Source organism: Mustela putorius, unplaced genomic scaffold, assembly GCF_011764305.1.
Source record: "Mustela putorius furo isolate JIRA1106 unplaced genomic scaffold, ASM1176430v1.1 tig00003834_pilon_pilon_pilon, whole genome shotgun sequence".
NCBI classification, from domain to species: domain Eukaryota; kingdom Metazoa; phylum Chordata; class Mammalia; order Carnivora; family Mustelidae; genus Mustela; species Mustela putorius.
In genome coordinates this window covers 60,064,021-60,085,932 of record NW_025421987.1, presented here as the reverse complement: position 1 = coordinate 60,085,932, position 21,912 = coordinate 60,064,021, and the positions used below count along the sequence as shown (strand labels likewise).

Genomic DNA, 21,912 nt, shown 5'->3' with positions numbered 1-21,912 from the left:
GAACTCTCCGTGCCTACATGTCCCGAAAATAGAAGCCGCTCTCGGCTAGTAGCACAGTTTCTGCTGTTTCTGCTTGTGCCTGCAGAATCCGGCTCCTGGAGCATTCCAGAAGCACCTGCCAAATCCTGACATGCTGGCAGGAGACCGCCTGTGGTCCCGATACTAAGAAACAACAGAGTCATTTGGCAGTTGGGTGTTTTTGAACCACTGATCCCGTATATAAATATCCTGTTTGGCAGAGTCCAGTGGGAGTCAAGGTTTCCCTTCTAATTCCCGTGGTCTTCGGTTGTGACCAGGGAGGACAATGAGACCTGGCACGAGGGCACATTCTCCACATGGCCTGGCTGAGCCGTGAGTCCTATCTCAGAGCCCCAGCCTGCTCTGGTGTCCATGCAAAGGTTGGAGCTGGTGTGACTTCACTAGCAAAAGCAGCAAGGCTCAAACACAGTCATCTCTGTCCTCAGAGTGGGGTCTGAAATGCCTTCCTATAAAACAGACTAAATTTCTTGGCATCTCTGAGGACCCCACTTTTAATCTCTGCTCTCCTTGTGCTAGGTGGAGGGATGGGCCCGCCAATGGGAAAAGCAGCCCCAGATTCCCGGCAGAGAGAACGCCCCAGTTTCCCTCCAGTTGGGGGGTGGGCAGTGGTGAGGAACAATGACATGCCGTTATAAAATAACAGGATGAGCTTTGGAACTAGTAGGCTGGAATCTACTCAGGTAGCCAACTCACATTTCTTGATCTCTGTCACCACGCTGGTACCAGCCATCTCTGCCCTTCAGGTGGCCCGTGGCGAGGTTTTCAGTCCACTTGTCATATGGGGCCAGGGGCGGGAAGGTTTGTGTGGGCAGAGAGGACCAGAGGCAGTCAATACCCCCAACTCAAGGGATGGGGATAGAGAAAGGGAGAAAAGCAGTGCCACCAGAGTGTCATGTCAGCCATGGTCTGGGCAGACTCTTGGTACCACAAATGCCACTTGAGGGGCACAGAAAGGCCTTCAAGGCAGTGACTTACTTTCCAGCAGCATAGACTTCAGCGGTATCAAAGAGATTCACTCCACTTTCGTAGGCAATCGTCATCAGCCGTTCAGCAACCTGCAAGACGGTGTGGAGGTCGTTCAGAAAAGCCAAATGGTTTCCCAACCCAGGAAACCACTTTGTAATCCTCTGCTGGTCTTTAAGAACACCGAAATCTCACTATAACCACTCCTTGCTTTTATCAGTTGCATTACAGAAGGAAAAAGAAGAAGATTCAAGATACCAGCATATATAGGGGAAAAGCTTTATAGGGCCTCAGATAGAGACCGGCCCTAAGAGATTTCCTTCAGCATTCGGATAAGTCAGCCCTCAGGAGCAGGGTGAGGTAAGGTGGGGAGATCTGTGTTTTTCACTCGGTTTGGAAGATCTGGTTTGACAACATTCTCTGCAGCATCGTAATCTCTCTGACAAAGAGTGTCAGTTGTACCACTGGCGACTCCATTTCTCTTCTTCTCTTTTCTCCAAGCCAATGGGTTTTGGCAGGGGGGTGACTCCTGACCTAAAAGCCTGTGCTTTTTCCGCTTGAGGCTTAGTGGACCGTGCTGATGAACCAGAGGTCAGACAGAGCCCTAACAGCACCCGTAGCTCAGCAAAACCCCGGCCGCAGCCACGGAGCCACCAGCCAGCTGGATGGCAGAGGGGAGGGAGTGAGGGCATGTGCTGGCTCGGGGGATCCCGCTCCCCACCATTCAGACTGCAAATACATCCCCACGCTCCTTGTTCCTTCCTTTGTGCTGCTGGACACCAAGGGCAAGCATCCAGTAGTACCAAGAGTAAGAGTGCCAAGGTCCCTAGAAACAACACCTGGAGGGGAGGCTATAGTGCGACAGCGATAAACAACAGACCTGCTGACAGACCTACTGGTCCACTGAAAATCACACACCTCACAAGTAATTAAAATGGATTTTTCCATTACGTGTTTGATTGCAGGCTGAGGTGCTTCATCAGCATTTCCAAGATGAAGTCTTTCCCTGTTGTTTTTAAAATCGGCATATCAAGAAAATTATTAGGCTAGAAAAAGGGAGTCCACGCCAATCCTTTAGAATAATAGCTGTGTTAGAATAACTTAGTATGTGATGTGACATAACACAAGGAAAATACACGGTGCAAACCCTGGCCGATGTCATGATGGGGAAAACTATACTTGTCTTAACTTTAATTTCTACCTAGGATAAAGCCAGTTTGACTTGTGTTTATTGTGACGTGCAATTCCAGGAACCCTAATTACCTTATAGGTAAGAAAATATAAATAAAACTCTGAAAATTAAGTGCTAGAAGATAGTGATACATACGTATTTATCGTAGTTATAAATATTCACATGAGTAACCAATATCTTTGTTTTATGATGAAGCCAAATCATCTTAGGAAGACACCTCCCAGAATTATCTATTGTGATATGTGGGTCCTTTTGATAATACCCGTCAAGTGACTGTTTGATATATGGTTGAATTCTCCCAGTAATGGAAATATCACCAGCTCCCGAGGCAGCACCGGTGGTAGTCAGTGAGCACGTCACAGCCCGGTCGTCCCAGGATTGACAATTTGTACCTGCTTTGTGCTGAGCTCACAGGAATCAGAGGTAAGGCAGAAAAACTGGGGAGGGGAATTCATGGCTACTGGCTTGCTTTTTCCCTCATGGAAATGGTTGAGCTCAGGCAATTCGGCTGCAGGCGGGGCTGTGGTCTGGGCTTCCCCTTCTCCTGCTTGCTGGCATTCTCTCAGCAGGGAGCAGGGGGGGGGTTGGTAAGTCACAGCTGTTCACTGGAAGGACAGTGGCTAAATGTCCGGTCTGCATCTGAGGTGAGGCGACTGCAGCCATTCATGACAGCTTTATTGTGCAGTTTTTAGAACTATAATTTTGAAATGATGTATTTCAGAGGCCAGCCTTGCACACTCTGACCTGGGCAAGCTGGGCTCGTTGCAGCAGAGAGCAGATACAGTAAAGAGGAGAGCAGACATGAAAGGGAAGATGGTGCCCTTAACAGTTGGCCCTTCTGCTCCTAAAGCAAAGGTATTTTTGTCTTTTTCTCCTCTGGCTGCCATAACAGGCAGTAGAAGGTCATGCAGTTGCTGGATTCAGTGGATAATTAATTTTAGATCTCCCTCCCGGTCACCTGCTTTGTATCTGACTCAAGTCTGTGGCCACGGTTTTGATATTTGTGGACTCGTCTCTGTGCCTCCTCCACACACTTTACCTGATACTCGTCAGATAGCCCTATAATGAGCCCTGTGATGACCCCCCAGAGCCTCCTTCAGAACTGGACCTATTCTCCTAGCTGCCAGGAAATTGCACTTGGCTAAAACAGTTGTCCCGCAAAAGGTGAGATCCACTTCCTAGGGCAGCCTCTCTCCAATGACTGGTCATACAAAGGCTATAAATACTCAGTCCTCCGGCCCCAACCTGGGACAACTCTGGGGCTGTCTCAGCTTTGGAGCTTCCCATGGGGTCAGCCGTGGTTACTGTTAAGACTGCACTGGGGCCCAACTTTCTAATAACTGTTCTGTATGCTAATCTCCAGCATGGTCTACTTTCCAGGGAATCCCCCATGGGACAAACTCTCTATGGTGACCTATGCCCAATCCTGGGAATGGGCATTTAGACAGGTGAGAATGTGCAGATAAGGCTCCTATTCTCTGGATCTAATAAATAACACTGGTGAACTTGGAAGCAGTGGGAAAGACTGTCTGTTCCCCCAAGGTTCTCCTTAGGAATGACAGTAAGAAGATGGTAAGTTCTGGGCCAGGCATTTGGTTGAACATTTCATAAACATCATTTCATTAATCTTAATTGTAATCCTGCTGAGTAGGGGCGATCCCCTGCATTTTACTGATGTGGCAACTGTTAGTAAATGGTAGTAAATCTAGTGGCAGAGGGGGCTGGATCCCACTGAGTGTATCTGCTCAGACATACTATCCCAGACTCCTCAGTGGTGTTGCAGGTAGACAAAAAGGAATCAGAGGGCTTGATAACGTGGTCCTTGGGGAGTTATTAATGTTTGATGCCCACGTGACTCACTTATGCCATGAAGATATTCCTTAAAGGCCAGGATAAGAATATCACCGCTTTGAATGTGTCGACAAAGATTTAGAGGAATTCTATGATAAATAAACTCTTATAGCTGCCATTATTGGGTGTCTGCTACCCACCAGTCAGAGAGCTGTATAAACACCTCATGGGTAAAATGTGGTTAATCCTTTCAACGGACCTCCAAGGTAAATGTTATCATCCCATTTCACATCAGAGGACCTGGGGTTCAGAGAGGTTGGATCAACTTGCCCAAGGCGCTGTGACCAGCCGGGACTGAAAGGTCCCAGGCTAGGAAGGAAAAGTCCCTGCAATCTAGGATGAGTTGGTCACTCTAGGTGGAGCCAAAATACACACACACACACCCCACAGCAATGAAATCTTTCCATAAAGCAACTGAATACTAAAGCCAAATTGGTTTCTTCTCTAACAACTGTGCTTGCATATCTCATAGACTGACAATCTCAAGGGCTGCTAATAGTCTAAGTGTGAAAAATACAAGAAGTCAAATTATCTTTGACTCAGTCTTAACCATTTCCTTATTAAACACTAGGACCCCCAAGAAAAATACTCCCACTGCACAGCTTTACACTTTCTTTGGTCACCAAAATGGAAGCCAAAGGTAACTTACCTCATCTGAGATTTGACCTCCAAATGTCACCCATGTTCCTAGAAAAGAATAAATATTTGCACTTTATTTATAAGCATTTTTCTAATATTATGCATAATGAGAGGAAACACTTTTTCACTCCTTTGCTAGGTCATTCACAAAGGTTTCCAGGGGGCCACATTGGGTATCTGGAAGAAGTCCAGCCTTCCTCCTGCCCTCAGTGAACACTCCAGTGGGGGTCTGTAACCCTCTTCACTCAAAGGACTCATATGCTAATTGAAGCCCTGCCCTACAGATTGATGTTTCTTCTGATGTAGGACCACAAAAGATCGGGTGCAAGAATGCAGTTCTACCAAGTCTGTTTTGGCTCCATATGAATTGTGGTGAAGCCACCAGTTCTGAAGGTATAAGAGAGAAGGTACATGAAGCCACCATTTCTGAAAAGGAATGGTAGAGCCCTTGTGTTACAGTTCTTCCCTTCTTGACCTCCAAGAAGGGACTCCGCTTTGTATTCCCTCTCAAAAGGAATCCTCTCAGATGTCCCTCCAGTCCCCATGCAAGCCCCAGGAGGTGACACTTCAGCAGGTTCTCTGTTCCAACCTGCTACTTCAGAATGGAAATCTTTATTGGTTTGGAGGTGGAGGCAAGGGCTGGAGTGGGGATTGGGAGGGCAGGGGGAGAGAGGCACAACCAGCAGCCAAAGATTTGTATTTGTACAACAAGAGGGAAGCAGACACTGGCTCTGGCCAGGCCAGTTTATAGTCCTTGCAATCATTCATTCCCTCCTTGATCCGTTTTTTTTGTTTGTTTGTTTGTTTTTTGTTTGTTTTTGTTTTTGTTTTTAGCCTGAATGACATGCCTGGCAAAGACATTACACCCAGGTGCCAGGGACAGTGAGGTGACCGACCTAATTCTTCTCTCCCAGGAGCTCACAGTTTCCAACACTACGAAGCCAGATTGAAGCAAACCCAAGTCAGTAAGGGAGGGAGCGCTCTACCTAAACTAGAGGGCGGTGGCCCTCCAGAAAGACTTCTTGGGAGAGGCGACACTTTGCTTGAGTTGCAAGGGAGATAGCGGAGTGATGAAGGAAGGAACGGGCAATCTAGGTGCAGGTAAGAGCCCAAGGGAGATAAAGGGGTGGGGGCCCTCAGCGGGGGCTGACAAGCTGCGGTGGACCATGGAGCAGAGTGAGAAGACACGATGCAGAGAAGCGGGAGGTGGGGGGCGCTGAAGGGAGGGGAAGGATGGAGAGCCGGGGAACCACCGATACTGGTGGCGCATACTAAGGAATGCGTGGAGTTGTATGTGCTGCATTTCCCAACAGTCAAAGTTAGCATTTATGAACAGCTTACAAATGCTGACAGCATGCTGAGAAACGTGTGTACTTTTATTTCTAACCATCTTAGCAAACTTCCAAGCCAACCATATTATCCCTCCTTCCAGATGAGGAATCTGATGTCAACCAGCCTTTAAAAAGAGAAATACCCAGGATTCCCCAAACAGGCCTGGCTTCAAGAAGGATATCCGTTTCATAGCATCTCACTGCCTCATTAGACTATTTCCAAATTAATTATGGCATTTGGATTCTATAGTCCCTAGAAACAGCCTGGTGGAATTGTACCTTTTCTCTTCTTAGTTTTCAGGAACTATAACAAAAATAGGATACAAATTATTTTACTGTTCTACTCAACATCCCCAGAGATTACAGATGGGCAGCCCATACTTGAAGACCCGTGTTACCTGGCTAGAACAATGCTGACCCTCTTGGCATTTTAATAAATTTTGAATAAGGTACAATTATTTAAATAATTAGGAAATTTTTCCTTCAAGTGTCTCATTTCCAGCTTCTTTAACAACAGAAGGCTGGTGTCCTCCACAAGGCAGACATGCCCTGAATCAGAGGGGTAGTGCCCTCTGGGTAAGGATTATGCACTCCCTAGTTTGTGAAAGTCCACGTACCTTCCTTTGGCTCCGACACTGAAATCAAATAGCAGTTATTAGGTACTGCTGTTTTTCTTACTGTAAAGTTAAGGAAAAGGTAAGCTTATGCATCTCCTGAGAAAGAGAGATGATTACTAAAAAAGAGAGAGAGCGAGAAGAGCACTTTTGAAGAATTTTTGGGGTTGAACAGGAAGACTGTCCCAACAAAGAATGTGTGCCTAGAAAAATGACAACTTAAGGCACCATAAAAAACCAGCCTGCACTGGTATATGAAGATAGACGTTGAAAAACTTAATGGACTGAAAAAACAGTAATGTTTGTTTTTGAATGCGAATAAAACAAGTGATCTCTGTGAAATGTAGTTCTCTATTAAAGAAAAAACTGCCTGGGCATCAAAACCTTTTTACAGACAATGCTTTTTATAAGAATCTCTTTTGAATGCAGCAGAAATTATGTGTCTAGAGCATAAACACGCATTTGCAAACATTAGCGTAACCAGAAACATTGTAGCTCAGCATGTTAAAAAATACGGTTGAGAACTTTCAGGATCAGTTAAATTATTGGTGGCACTTTCTGTTGCAGCCAATGAGAATGTGGATGAAATTATAGCAGACCATTAGTTATATTTATCTGTGATGTGGGGAGAATTTTGGAGGGGTCAATGAACTTTTAGACAAGGTGTCCCTAAAAGGCAAAATATCAGGAAATGGTTTACTTTGTGATGAGAAAGTACGCAGATCATTGGCTGTAGAATGCACTGTTCTAAATTATAAGTGTTACTGGGACTAGGCTTTCACAGAGGGCAGGGTTGATGTTGGCTTTGTCAAGCAACAGACCCAGAGTGGTAGTATTTTGTATGGGCACTGTACCTAAGTCCGTTAATTTCATCACTCATTAAGAATCGCTTTGGGCGGGGCGCCTGGGTGGCTCAGTGGGTTAAGCCGCTGCCTTCAGCTCAGGTCATGATCTCAGGGTCCTGGGATCGAGTCCCACGTCCGGCTCTCTGCTTAGCAGGGAGCCTTCCCCCTCTCTCTGCCTGCCTCTCTGCCTACTGTGTTCTCTCTCTGTCAAATAAATAAATAAAATCTTAAAAAAAAAGAATCGCTTTGGGCTAAAAAGCTGAAGTGGGACAAGTAATTAGTACCACGAATTAACTATTGTTCTGTATCTTGGAGAAAAATCAGGTCAGTGTTTGGTTGATAAATTTCCTGGCTTACTTAGGCTGTGATACTGAAGAGGTTTCTTTTAACAGTTCCTGTCATCAGAGGATATGGTCTTATCTCCTCTTAACAGCAAAGACTGGCTCAAAGTTGAAAGCTTCTTACTGATACTACAATTCATTTACATCTTCTATTTTTCTATGGGTGCATTTGCAAGTATTTGTACAAATGTCTCATTGGCTTCTCTCAGTCCTGACAAAATGAGAATCTTTGGGAAATTCACTTGTTTAGGAATAATGTGATCCCCTTTCTTATGCTGAAATCAGTTTCCAGAAATGAAAATAATTAAAAATAATTTTAAAATAGCTTGAAATTCATTCTGCGAAGCTGGACCATTGAATACTGGATTTCCAACTTTATGAAAAGAAATTAACATTATTTAGCTTACCTCTATTAGTTTATTTTTACCCTGCTTTTTAATTTAAGTAATGGAGCCAAAGGCAGGGAGCCCAATGTGGGGCTTGAATTCACACCTGAGATTAAGACCTGAGCTGAGATCAAGAGTCAGATGCTTAACTAACTGAGCCACCCAGACACCCCAGATAATTTTTGTTGGTACAAGGGAAGGGCTATGATTTAAAGTTATTGGACAGTAGTACAAAATGTTATTGAAGGCTGAATGTGATAATATTGAAAGCTGAGATTACACACACATCTTGGAGGAATCCCCTCAGTGAGCAGGACCATTTACAAAGATGTGATCCACATCGGGAGAGCCTTTGCTTAGGAGAAGATTTATTCCAAAATGAATCTGAGAAAACCACCTCCCACCCCTGAGTTGAAGCATTTAACGCTATATTCCGTATATCACAGTGAAAAAATACAGAGCCTGATTGATTCTATAGATCAGAATCTACAGATTCTGACTGGTTCAGAAGAAATACATGTCAGGCTTCAGATTTCAAATCGAAGCAGTAATGAATTATGAAAAAAAACAGGAATAATTGTTTTTCTTTTCCATTTAGCTAAAAATTTTTAATACAGGTGGAATATGGATATTATATATAAATTATATAAATATATAAATGTATATATTAAGTTGCATACCTTTTGACATAGTTTCTCATTCTTACAACATTGTTTTAGGTCTGCTACCTCCCTGGTCCTTTTGACATTTCCTACTTTTATCTTACAGTTATTTGCTGATAAACTTTTATATCTTTTACTAGGGTGTAAGCTGTCTGAGGGTTAAGATTTTATTCCATTCATCCTAGGTCCACAGCCCTAGAATAGAAGTAAGTCCTTACTGGATAATCAATACGTCTTGGTTAATTTGGACTGAATTGCCTTCTTGACTTCTAATCTAAAAATACTGGGATAGTTTCCCACCATAAACAAACATGTTTATTTTGACTTATGGAAACATGAGTAATGCTCGTCAACCGCTCTGCGAGTCCCCAGGTGATTGATGTGTTTCTCCTTGTCTCCAGGGACCCACCCAGCTGAACCCCCTCCCGGAGAAGGACAAGGGAAAGTCTATCTCTCTGGCCCCCAGACCTCCAATGAGGAGGGGGTAGAACAGCATAAGCAGAGTTCACCAGCTGCCCCCAAAAGAAGAGCTCCCACTTACAAACAGGGCACGTACCCTTCTGCTGGGGAGAGATGGAGCAGCAGCCTTCCAGACAGGAGAACGCTTGAATGATTTTACTCTTTACTGCTCCCCTCCAGAAGATATAAGGTGGTTTGTTAGTTAATAGGATTCTTAAAAATCCTCTGTGACATGTTTCCTCATTTTTCTGCCTCTAATAAGAGAGAACATGCCTTCTTGAGACCTACAACGGCATATGATTATTTCACTGTGAAATCTCAAATTAGTGGGATATTACTTAGAAGATAATTTTACTAAACTGACACTTGTTATTTCCAGCCTTTTAAAAGCAGAGTAGAAAGAGAACTTTGAATTGTGTCTTCTGATAAAACTCCTTTGTATACCAGGGAGCATATGCTTTGGAAATCTGTTTGTATCCAGTGCATATAGCTACTATGACACAGAAAAATGACTGAACCAGAAAAAAAAAACCTGTTTTGCACATGCATGCATGTGTATGTGTGTGTACACACACACACACACACCCTATCTCAGCCAGTTAGTTGCCTTGTTGGTGGTTTATAGGGTAATTGCTTCTTGTCATTCATTCAGGAAACATGTTTATCATTTAAACAACCTCCTTGCTTGAGTATGAAGAGATATTTATTTATTATTAAATCCAATTAGCCAACATAGAGTACATCATTAGTTTTTGGTGCAGCGTTCAATGATTCATCAGTTGCGTCTAAAACCCAGTGCTCATCATATCACGTGCCCTCCTTAATGCCCATCACCTGGTTACCCCATTTTCCCACTGCCCTCCCCTTCCACAGCCCTCCATTTATTTCCCAGAGTCCAGAGTCTCTCATGGTTTGTCTCCCTCTCTGATTTCTGAAGAGCTATTTAGACGTTTCGATGCAATAATGTCTGCTCATGTAGGCTACCTCCTTGGCCCTTGAACATTTATATCATCCTAACACAGTTATCAAAAATCGGGATATTTAAAACAAACAAAAATAAAAGCAGGATTTTAACATCAGTACTGCACTAGTAACTACATTGCAGACCCTTTCTGAATTCCAGTGTCTTTTTCTGTCCCAGCATCCAATGCAGGATCCAACTTTTGCCTTTAGTCATCACATCTCCTTGGGCTCCTCTGCTCTATGACGGTTCCTGAGTTTTCCCTCGTCTTTCCTGACCTTGACACTTCTGAAAAGTAACAGTCAAGCACACTGTAGAATGTCCCTCAATTGAGGTTTGAATCATTTTAAGGTTATAGATTTGGTGACTTCCTTTTCTATAGTCCAATTTGAACTTCTTATGGTTTGGATTTTTTAAAATAGCTATCAAAAAAGGAATGTGTAAACACAATTGTAATATTCATAATGCCACAGGTAATTTTTCTGTACTTTTTCATTCAATTAGCATTTATTGAGTGTACCATGTGCCAGGTTTAAATTATCAGAATATACCAGTGAACAAAACGAAAAATTATTTCTGGAGTCAGTTTAGGAAGAAAGACAAAATAATAAGAAAAATTAAAAATATAGTACTTGTTTTTGAATGTTAATATTTTGTAAGTCAATAAAATATAAAATACATAACGCTTACTGGTGAGCGTTAAAGGGAGTCATTTTTAGAAGGCAGGGGTAGCGTATATGAAATGTCAGGGTGTGAGTGTTGAGATTTTAGATAGGGTGGCCAAATAAAGTTCACAAAGAAAGTGGCTTTTGAAGAAAGACCCAAAACAAGTAGAAGAGCTCACCATGCAGCCATCTGGAGGAAGAGCATTCCAATTTCAGGGTGAACTGTGGGGAGCGGGGGCTTGCTTGCATGCTCAAGGTCAATAAGGAGGACCATGTGGTCAGAGAAGAAAAAGTGAGGTCCAAGGAGTCATAGAGAACAAATCACATGGGGTCCCGTCAGTCATACGAAGGACCCTGGACAGGCCAATAAGGAATTTTGAATAGAGAAGGGACACAGCCACACGCTCTTCGAGATGTAACATCTGTAGTATGGAGGACACACCCCTGTGGCTAGTGTGATACATGAGCCCCAATTAGGAGGCTGATGGGATAACCCAGATGATGCAGGACAATGGTTTGGTCTGAGATAGTAGTAGTGAGGATGGTGAGAAGTACTTGAATTTTGGATAGCTTTTGAAGGAGAACCAACAGGGTTTGCTGATTAAAAGGATGTGGGATATGAGAGAAGTTGAAACTTGAGGGACAATACCAAGGTCAGAGGAAGAGGAGAATGGAGAACCAATTCAACACATTTCATTATGGATTGAACAATTTTTGTTTTGCAAGTAGAGCATATGTCAACTCTAGGTAGTCAGAGCTGACCCAATGTCAAAGGCTATTTAATCTAGAGGTGTGTACAGTTATTAATCTGCTATATCACTGAAAAGTTTAAGGTTTGACATTCAAGGCCCAGATCTCATTAAACTTAGACAACTCATGGGACAAAACTAATGTATTTACTCCCACTAGAATAGAATTATTCCTAGAGAGAAGTGGAACTGAAGGTAGGACCATCCCCCCCCCCCCCAAACTGCATGAGAAAGCAGGAAAGCGTGTTAGTCCAGGATCAGTGCTCATTTGGGGGAGGGGCACCAAGCTGTTGGCCACTACCTGATATCAGTCCAGGTCCTTGCCCTGCGTGTACTTTCCTGTCTGAACTTCACGCTGAGCCTTCTGGGAATGGAACCCTTTCCCATGTCCTTGTGCCCAATAAATCCTACTTATTCCTTAACAACCAGCCTTGGAATCCAGCGCTGTGGAACACAGTTCCATAACACTTCCTCTGGTGAGTCAGAATGAGTATTTTAGGGTTTTAGGTCCTGTTCCAACCTCTTGATTTCTAGTTTCCTCACACACAAAATTCAGAACCTCAAGCTTCCTTCATCTCTATGATTTCATGATTCTGTGTTCAGACTTTGATGGAAGGAGAAGTCACCCCATTCACTCTCATCCTACTAATCTGAACAAACCACTATTCTTGTACTAACCACATTGCTCTGTGGCTACATAATTTATTTTCTCCTTTGACTTCCCCATCAACTGTCCCAAGGGAAAGGCCAAGTTTAATTTAATTTTTCATCTTAGTCCCTGAAGAGGAAGCTACTACACACAGTAGGTACCTAATAATCATTTATTAAATCAGTAAACGTGTTCAAACTACGGACATTCCAGTCCTAGGAAGAAGGGTTGTCTAACCCAGAACATGGGCAGCATGTCAGTTGTTTCCCTCTCTCATGTCCTTGGATGAGAGGTCTTGAGCTCTGGCTGTAAGTGTGCACAGCCTGGGGGACTTTGAATAGTAGCTTTAAATGGTCCCTCACCAGATCAATTAAAGCAGAACTTCTAGGGACAGGATCTTGGAATCGGAACTTTTAAAAGATGCTGAGATAATTCCAATTACAGTCAGGGTTGAAAACCATAGACTCTTCCCATGCTGAGATTTTTGTATCTCCTCTTTATCTTTAAACCTGGGTGGTCGCCACTGATCACCTAAATACGGATCTGTGCCTGTGTGCCTGGGATATAGCTCAAGGTTCTGTCTTTTTCCAACGGCGCAGACAGAACGTTCTTCCTTGTTCTGGTTTTGCATCTGTTGATGTTTTCCACAGAGCCTGGCCCTTATTTTTGGATCCAGGCTGCAGTCTGGTTTTTCATTTTTGGCTTCTAGTGTATTGCTAATGAGCATCTGGCCTGAGTTAACAAATATGATAACAACTTAGCCTTTTCTTTTCTACTTTGATTACCTCTTCTTGCAAGAACCAGTAATACCACCCCGGCTCTGGGGGAGGGGGAGAGGAGGGTGTCACACCTGCACTTTAATAAAAGAGCTTGAACCAGCTATATAAGTAGCTAAGGAAGTGGTGAAGTCCATGTGGAATGAAAGTGGGCTTTCAGACGGGTAAAGTGCAAGCAGTATTCTCATTTATGGGCACGTCTGGAAGATCTGAAGTGTTCCCACATTTTATAGATGAGGAAGTGGAGTAGTAGAGAAGTACCTTTCCACAGCTGGTTAGTTGCAGACTCTCCAAGGCCCCGGTCTCTCCCAGCCCTGTGTTGTTTTCTGTTAATGACGCCTCCCCCAAGCTCCACCACTGCTCCAGACAAGTGATGTGCGTGGTGTTTGCTCTAAATGCTTGTAATAACACCCCGCTTTCGCGAAACTTCCTATGTTCTTCCCTCTGCCATATGCCTCCTCCACTGAACCTTCTTAAGTGTTACACCAGTTTCTGCCCCCAAATTGTCTCATCTGTGAAGAATGGCATACACTTGCTCCCAGTCTTCTGAGCCACCTCCATGCCCCACATTCTCTCAACTCAACCTGAGGACGGGTTTTAAGTTGTTTTCCAGTAAGACCTCACGCACAGAACCATCCTGGGCTTTAAGCTCTTCAACTCTTACGAACTCTGAAGCAAAGGCTAAGGGCAGGGCCATAACGAGGTGTGCCTGCCATTGAAGGAATTCTGGGGCCCAGTGTAGTAGTGGGCCCGGTGTACTAGTGGGCCAGGCAAAAGCAAAGGGGAGTGGTCCTAGATTAGGTCAGGTTGGGGTGGGGCAGGCTGGACACCCAGAAAAACCTGTGCAGAGCTGAACCCTGGACCTTCTTCTAATGACTATGTGTAGCCTTGACATTTTAAGGGTTAAATGGCTGGGACTGACAATAGGTTCTTCATGATCCTTTTGGAGAATGTACAAATATTTGACATTTTCCTTCTTTCTTTGATTTAAAGCTTTACATATTTTGGTGTCAAGGGATACTGCTAGCTCCATTTGTTTTTTTTGTTTTTTTTTTTTAGATTTTATTTATTTATTTGACAGAGAGAGATCACAAGCAGGCAGAGAGGCAGGCAGCGAGAGGGGGAAGCAGGCTCACTGCTGAGCAGAGAGCCTGATGCCGGGCTCGATCCCAGGACCCTGAGATCAGGACCTGAGCCGAAGGCAGAGGCTTAACCCACTGAGCCACCCAGGCGCCCCTCCATTTGGTTTTAAGATTTGTTCCAGGGCAAATCTGTCTGGAACCACGTTGTTTTGTCTCCCCATGAATCGGATCAGTGCAAGTTTAAAGACGAGGACATAGTGATGGAAGTACTGAAGGCAGGGTGGGAACATGAAGTTTAGGAGAGACAGCTTGGCGTTATAAAGCTGAACTGCGGGGGTTGACATTACTCAACAGGGCTTTTGTGAACATAACATAGGAATGAAATTTCACTGCTCTCCATCTTCCACTGCGAAACAATAACCCACTCTCCACATTTAGATGTTACAATTAGTGATACATAGTAAGAAAACAGTATGGAGGTTCCTCAAAAGGTTAAACATAGAGCTGCCCTATGACTAAACAATGGCACTACTAGGTATTTACCCCAAAGATACAAATGTAGTGATCCAAAGGGACATGTGCACCCAAATGTTTATAGCAGCAATGTCCACAATAGCCAAACTATGGAAAGAGCCCAGATGTCCATCAACAGATGAATGGATAAAGAAGATGTGTGGTTCACACACATACAATGGAATATTACATAGCCATTAAAAAAACCTTGCCATTTGCAGTGATGCAGATGAAACTAGAGGGTGTTATGCTAAGCAAAGTCAGTCAGAGAAAGATTAATTTTGTGCCTACACTGTTGAAATATAATTTTTATAACCAGAAGCATTTTTTTAAAAAAAATCATTATTACTTAACTGAGAAATCCACTCACAAACAAGGGTTTCAATCAATTACAGCATTCCCTACTTCCTGAACATGACAAAGAGGTAGTGTCTATATTATGTATTATGTTTCTTGGTTAAAATTCCTCATCCTTCATATTTTTTCATATTGATAATTACATGCTGAAAAGATTTCTTCCAGTGAAGTTTCCAGGGCACTTAAAACCACCATGCATCATTCATATGCCTTATTCATTTTGTTCTTTGGAAGAACTCCTGTGAGATGCACATATTAGTTCCTGTAGGTGAAATAAAATGGGACAACCAGAGCTAAATGGCAATTGCTGTTTTGTTTTTGTTTTAAAGAAATAGAAGTATTTTCAATATCTTCCTTCAAAATGGGATCTGCTGTTAAGATTGAAAGTCCTTTTTTCTTTCTTCCTTTTTTTCTGTGAACTCCTAGCACAGGATCCGGAACATAGTATACACTCAAATAAATATATGTATATATACTTGTGACCACTCTGTGTATGTATTTGTGTGTGTGTGTGTGTGTGTGTATCTTTTTTTAAAATTAATCTTTGCCATTCCATAGAAGTTACTATGAATGAAAACTCTCTAAAAAAACACTGCTGTCAAGAAATCTGAAAGCTGTGACCTCCTTTATAGTTTTCTTTAAGCTCTGAATAGCTCGTATCAAATCTTTATCTTTGTGTAGGGATATGCTTTTTTGATGGTTCAGTGAGTTCTTGTCTCCCCAAACAGTAAAAGTTTTTAATAACTCTGGTGTATCTGTACATAAAAACCACTAGGTATGTTCATAGAACTATCAGGATATGCTAGGAAAGAAATTTTAATTCCATCATCAGGTAAGGCAAAGAAACTTAGTGAAAACAAGATGATGGTAATACACTATAAAAGAAAATGAAAACTATTTTAAGGTAGCCTTCAAATGTTCCCTGTTGGACTCTGAGCTTAATGATCTTACAGTATTAAATATTGCTAATGAAAATAGGAATGCAAAATGATCCACATTTTTTGACTAACAGTTTTTTGACATTTATAGGAATTAAAACTGAGGTAATATATAACGGATAATTTAAGAAAAATCTAAAGATTAAAAAGTTCCCAACCCCAATTTATACTCAAATTGACCTACAGACTATAGATATAGACCTATTGACTATAGACCTACTGCTATTAGCTTATTTTATCTATGCTTGATGGTTACCAACTGTTAATGATTTCAGCTTTTTCTTTCTCCCTTCAACTTGTAACAGCCTTTACTTAATGGAAAATTCTTAGCTATATCAAGTGGATAGGGTATTTTTGTGTCTCCCATAGAACTATGCATGGAAGTTTTTTAATGCACTATTTCTAATTAAGTGATAGAGATCTTCCCTTTGCACAAATTATGCATAGCAGTATATCATGGTAAAGGAGAAAATGAAGCAATACTGAATCAAAAGCATACTGATGTTATTTGTAATCTTAGGAGATACTATATAATCCAAACTCTACATAGATTCTACATACAATCTACATACATTCTCCTTTGAAATGCCATTTTATACTATACTGAAAAAGTAATTAATATATGGGAGAAGCCTGGTCTGGACACTGATGTTCCCAGCCAGGCTTTGGCTTTGGGCTGATGGCAGTATAACCCCATAGTCTCAATTTTACAGAAATGGAAGAAACTTCCTAGAGATACTGTATGAAATGTTACTTAGAAATGTACATAGCCAGCGATATCAAGGAATATAAAAATAATATTTCCGTGTCAACAATATTTTGGATTATTCTCAAACACAGAAGACTGGTCTTCTGGAAACATTTTCAGAACTACTAACATTTTCAAAAACAGAGGATAATCTCTGTCTCTCAAGAGACCATATGAAACCTCGTACACAGGCGGGGCTTCTAAAGTGTTTAATGCCTGAATGCATTCAAGAACAGCAGATAAGAAACGATCGGCAGAGAAGTAATGTTCAATAAGCTTTTTTTTTTTTTAATTGCCTGCTGATCTTCTTTTCATTAATTTGTTGCTTGGAAACAAATTCGTCTACATGACTCCATCTATGGCTTTTGTGAGTTAGTTGTCTGGGTATCCACTAATCACTACTCTGGTATGTATATGAAAGAACATCCAGAAGGGGGCTGGGAGGCTGGCATGGATCTGGGAATCATTATGGTAGAATAATGCCTGCATTTGTCCTCTTAATGTGCTGATAGTCTCTTCTTACTCCTTCTTCTAGCACCAGGGGCCCTGGTTTCAGGAAATATCGAGACTGTTCCCAGAAGAAACTTCCGGGGGCACAAAAGTATCTACCTGATGACTCTCCATCTTTGGTCATTTTGTGATTCGTCTAGAACCTTAGGGACCGCTCACTATGAGGGGCTAGAACTGTCTATTAACTAGGGAAGAATATGCAATCAAGGTGAAGAATGTGCCACCACATTCTTGTGTCTTGTGGCTCTTGAAGTTTTGGTGGAGATCCCTGCCAACTCTCTGCAAGGAAAGGGAACCATCCATCTGATTTATCAGTGTCCCTGCTACATCAAGAATAGACTCCCTTTTACAGGTCAACTCCCTCTTAGGTCCTGAGTTTTTTTCTCTTATTTTTCAACAATCCTAAACGGTAGGTATTCTCATTTCCTCTCATGAGGGTATCCATGGATAAATAGGTTCACCTTTACTATGAATGATGATGCCCGCTCCAGGGTTGCCGTGAGAACTTAGTAACACAATGACAAAGATAGCCAATGCTTTTTGGAGTCTCGTGTTGTGCCAAGCACTGTACTATATACTTTATAGACATTATGTCACTTGAAACATGTGACCACTCTGTAATTTGGATTTATTTGCTGGAATATTTGGGCCAGGATGTGAGCCCAGTCACTCTGGGTCCACAGCCCATGCTCTTGTGATTTCAACAGCTTCTATCAAGTGTCTAGTTCAATACTATAAACACAACAGATGCTTATTACTAAGCATTGCTTTCCTTCTTATCATCCAAAGAGATAATAACTGAAGCACCAGAAGTTCTGTAAGAAGAGGAATAATGTTTCCAGAGACCACAGTGAAAGCCAAGGTCAGCATTAGAATGTATCAGTTCTAACAGTATATCCATCTTAACAAAGCTTGGGAAAGTTTATTATTCCCTTTGGATTTTTCTTAAGTGACCCATGGAGAATGGCGAATGAAACAATAAAAATGCCACAAATTTGTGAATTTTAATTGGGAACCAAAGCTAAATGAAAAACAAACACCACACCTGGCACTTGCTTCTTGCACTGGGCACCAAACATGACCACTTCCCTGCTCTCTGGCTGTGCCTCCTCCACACAGCCTGGGAAGTAAAATTTCTCAGGTTCTAAAAGCTTCTATATTAAAGTCCGCCTCCTGATAAGCAAATAACTTGGACAGTGACCCAGGACTGCCTCCTCAACTGGTCAGAAATAGAGTTTGAAGTGCCTTGTCCAGGCCAGTGTTCCTCAACTCTGGTCCAATGACTAGGACCACTTGGGAGCTGATGCCCTGCTCCTCCCCCAGAGAGTCTGATTTAACTGGTCTGAGGAAGATCCCAGGCACAGATATTTTTTTAAAACTCCTGTGTATCTGTAATGGCCACCAGGGTCAAAAACTAGTCCAGGCAGCAGTTGGGACATCATTGGAATGAACTCGATCCCTCTATGAGATCCCAATATGACCTTAATGCTGGGCCCAGGGAACGCAGAACAACTCAACAAAGAAGGCAGAAAGTGGTCTGGATCCCAAACTCGAGACTGTAATGTCCTGCAGGGATTTTAACCCTGACCAAATAAAGGGTTATAGACTGTTCTTTCAAGATTCTTTCTTTGGTGCTTTGCCCTTCATTTTATTAGTACTATTAACCTTGTACAAAAATCCCAGTCGCAGTAAATGACTGTAGCAAAAATAGCTTAGTGAGAATAAAAAACGGGTGGAATAAAAAAGAGCCTCAGCAGTCTTGTTTTCTGGGACAAGATAACAAGGGCCACCAATCCTGATGGAGCAGGCTACAAGTGAGACACATCAGTCTGATGGGGTCACGATGGAATTTCTCCCACTGGTGCCGTGTAGAATGATTAATTCAATATGGAGGTCTAAAAGCTTACCAGAAGCCTAGGCAGAGATGGGCTGTTGGGTCATTATGCCATTCCTGCATATTTTATTCAGTCTAGACAACACTTGATTTTAATTGAATAGGCTTTCGTGCCTGTGGAGCCCATACTCCAACAGAAGTTAAAAAATTCATTCCAAAGACAAACATAAACACATTTTCAATTTTGTGTCACTGTTCCCAGCAGAGGTAATTGAGAATCCACTGTCTTCTTCATATGGCTCAGTGGGGCAATTAGAGATGGACACGGCAACCACTGATCCATGTGACTAAAATGCCAAGTCTTCTTAAAGTTACACTGGTATAGGAACTATATACATTCAGCACACCTTGGATATTGCAAACTCCCAAGTATAAGCCTCAATTTTAAAAAAAAGTATGCAAGACCAGCCATGACTATTAGATGACACAGTAGAAAACATTGATGGAGTGGCAACAGAAGACCACAAAGTTGCCATGAGGTACAGAACGGAAATTACACATAAGAGAACTTGAGTGGAGGTGTGCCTCATTCATTTTCTAAAGACATACAATAGAAATCGGGGGATTAGCCTTCAGGTGCTAAAATTTCTCACCCTTGCCGATCTTGGGCAGTTACCTTTCCCCACACACTCTGTCCTTAAAGTCTTTACTTTCTTCCGGTCTAATTTGTCTTCTATTCCTTCCTTGATCTGGAAGGTTAGGATGTCTGAATGACGAGATTCAGTATTTAAAAGATTTTTCTTACCCTATTCTCAACTCCATGGCTTCCCTGTTCCTTCCCTGTGGCTGCCTAGCAATGCTCCCCCCCACCCCCCCACCACTGGGATAAATCTGACTGTCTGGCTTCTCATCACCCATAACTAAGACGCTGAGCTGTGCTGGAGAAAGTCACAGAATACAGAGACAGTTGCATTGTAAATTCACAGTCTATAGTAATGATGCCTAGAGCCCACCACGGCTCTGGTTTCTGATAATTTTTCTCCACTGTTTGGATTTCAAAGATGCCCTACTTTTCTCAACCTCAGGCCCCACTTCCTCTTCCTCCAACATCAGCAGATAATCAAGCTTCCTGCTTCACAGAGAACATAAAAGCTGACAAACTATAATCCCCTCTACTTCTTGCTCCCAAACCTAGCAACCTACCCAATACAGATACAGTTGACATTCTGCTCATTTCCTGGTGGTCTGCAACTGCGCACGGACTTCCCCTGGTACGCAGATGCCGCATCTCCTTCCCCCTCAGCTGGTGCGTGCCTGACACTGTCTCCTGAGTTAAGGGACCATAAACTAAAATAACACATGTCCTTTTCCTTCTCTTCCTGTCACTGTGGAAGAGGGTTCCTTCTACCCAAGATTTTTTTTCTCTGCAGATGCCCTTGCTCCTTCTTAGCGACCTCAGTTGACCAATTATCACCTCTCATTACTCTATCTTTTCTTTGCCTAAATTCTACTTTTTTTTTTTTTAAGATTTCATTTATTTATTTGACAGAGAGAAATCACAAGCAGACGGAGAGGCAGGCAGAGAGAGAGAGAGGGAAGCAGGTTCCCTGCTGAGCAGAGAGCCCGATGCGGGACTCAATCCCAGGACCCTGAGATCATGACCTGAGCTGAAGGCAGCGGCTTAACCCACTGAGCCACCCAGGCACCCTGAATTCTACTTTATTGAATATGAATTTCACACCACCACTCCATTTCATTTTCGTTCACATTTGTCTGATTTCATTTGCCCATTTCTTTATTTTCGATTTCTTTGTGTTCTCTAACATCAAGAACATATCTAGAAACTAGCACTTTTTAAAAACCCCATCTTTAAACCTTTGTAATTTGTTATGCTGACACCTATAGTAAGTCATTTTTCTGTTTCTGTGTTTGTTGTTTTTTTGCTCTTAAAAAAATTTCCTTTACCCATCTTTTGCTTACTAATCTGGTCGAGGCTCATTTACTCACAATTTCCATATGTATTCTGTACAGGCGCTCTGTACATGCACACAGTATGATGAACGGAGCTCACAGTTAGTGAGCAATTAACTGATTGTTACATTTAATCTTCTGTAAAAGCGAGAACATTTGAGTCCTGGGCAGTCTCTCTCCTTGCTTCTATTCCTAGCCCTCTCTAATTTGCTGTCTGCTGTGACCACTGTGACCAGAATGAGCTTCCTAAAATGCATCTGGCCAAGTGACTCCCCATCACAAAACAGATCAATTCTAAGCTTTGTGGCATGGCCTCCAGTATTCTTCCTAATCCTCCCAAAGTCCTCTCTCTCATCATTTTTTCTCCCCTAAAGTTCCTTCTCCAGGCCATGCTAGTTTGGATTCCCCGGCTTCTCCTCCTAAGTTTATCACTTCATCTGGGAAGTATTTATTGAGACCCCATCATTTCCCTAGAACCATACCAAGATGGCGGAGGAAAAATGGCAAACGATAATATGGGCTCTGTTTCCTGGAGCCCCCAGGGCTCTGAGGCATCTTTTCTCTCCTTTCCCCAGCACAGCATCAGGCATATCTTTGTGCAATCTCTGAACATGAGAATGAACGAGAAGAGTGCCAGACTCCGTGCTTGACAGGGAGGAGCAAATCCATCATGGTTCCTGGCCCCCTGAGAGCTCACAAACTAAGGCGCTGGTGGTGTCTGAGGCAGCAGACCCACCAGCAGGGTCATGGCAGCCAACCGCCTCTCCCAGGAAGGTGCTGAAAGGGAGAGGGACTGCCTTACTCTTCCAGCTTCAGCCTAATGATGCTGTGAGGGGT

General features: G+C 42.7%; 1 protein-coding gene across 2 annotated transcripts in view; it reads right to left on the bottom strand.

Annotated features, from left to right (window-relative positions):
- The window catches only part of KCNAB1 (potassium voltage-gated channel subfamily A regulatory beta subunit 1), a 380,466-nt gene that overhangs the window by 80,208 nt on the left and 278,346 nt on the right, over positions 1–21,912 (bottom strand). For both annotated transcript variants that reach the window (XM_004755616.3, XM_004755617.3), the window contains exons 3-4: positions 4,695–4,732; positions 1,015–1,094 (exon numbers count right to left, since the gene is read on the bottom strand). In XM_004755616.3, coding sequence (XP_004755673.1) covers positions 1,015–1,094; positions 4,695–4,732 — 118 coding nt within the window. The remainder of the gene's footprint in view (positions 1–1,014; positions 1,095–4,694; positions 4,733–21,912) is intronic.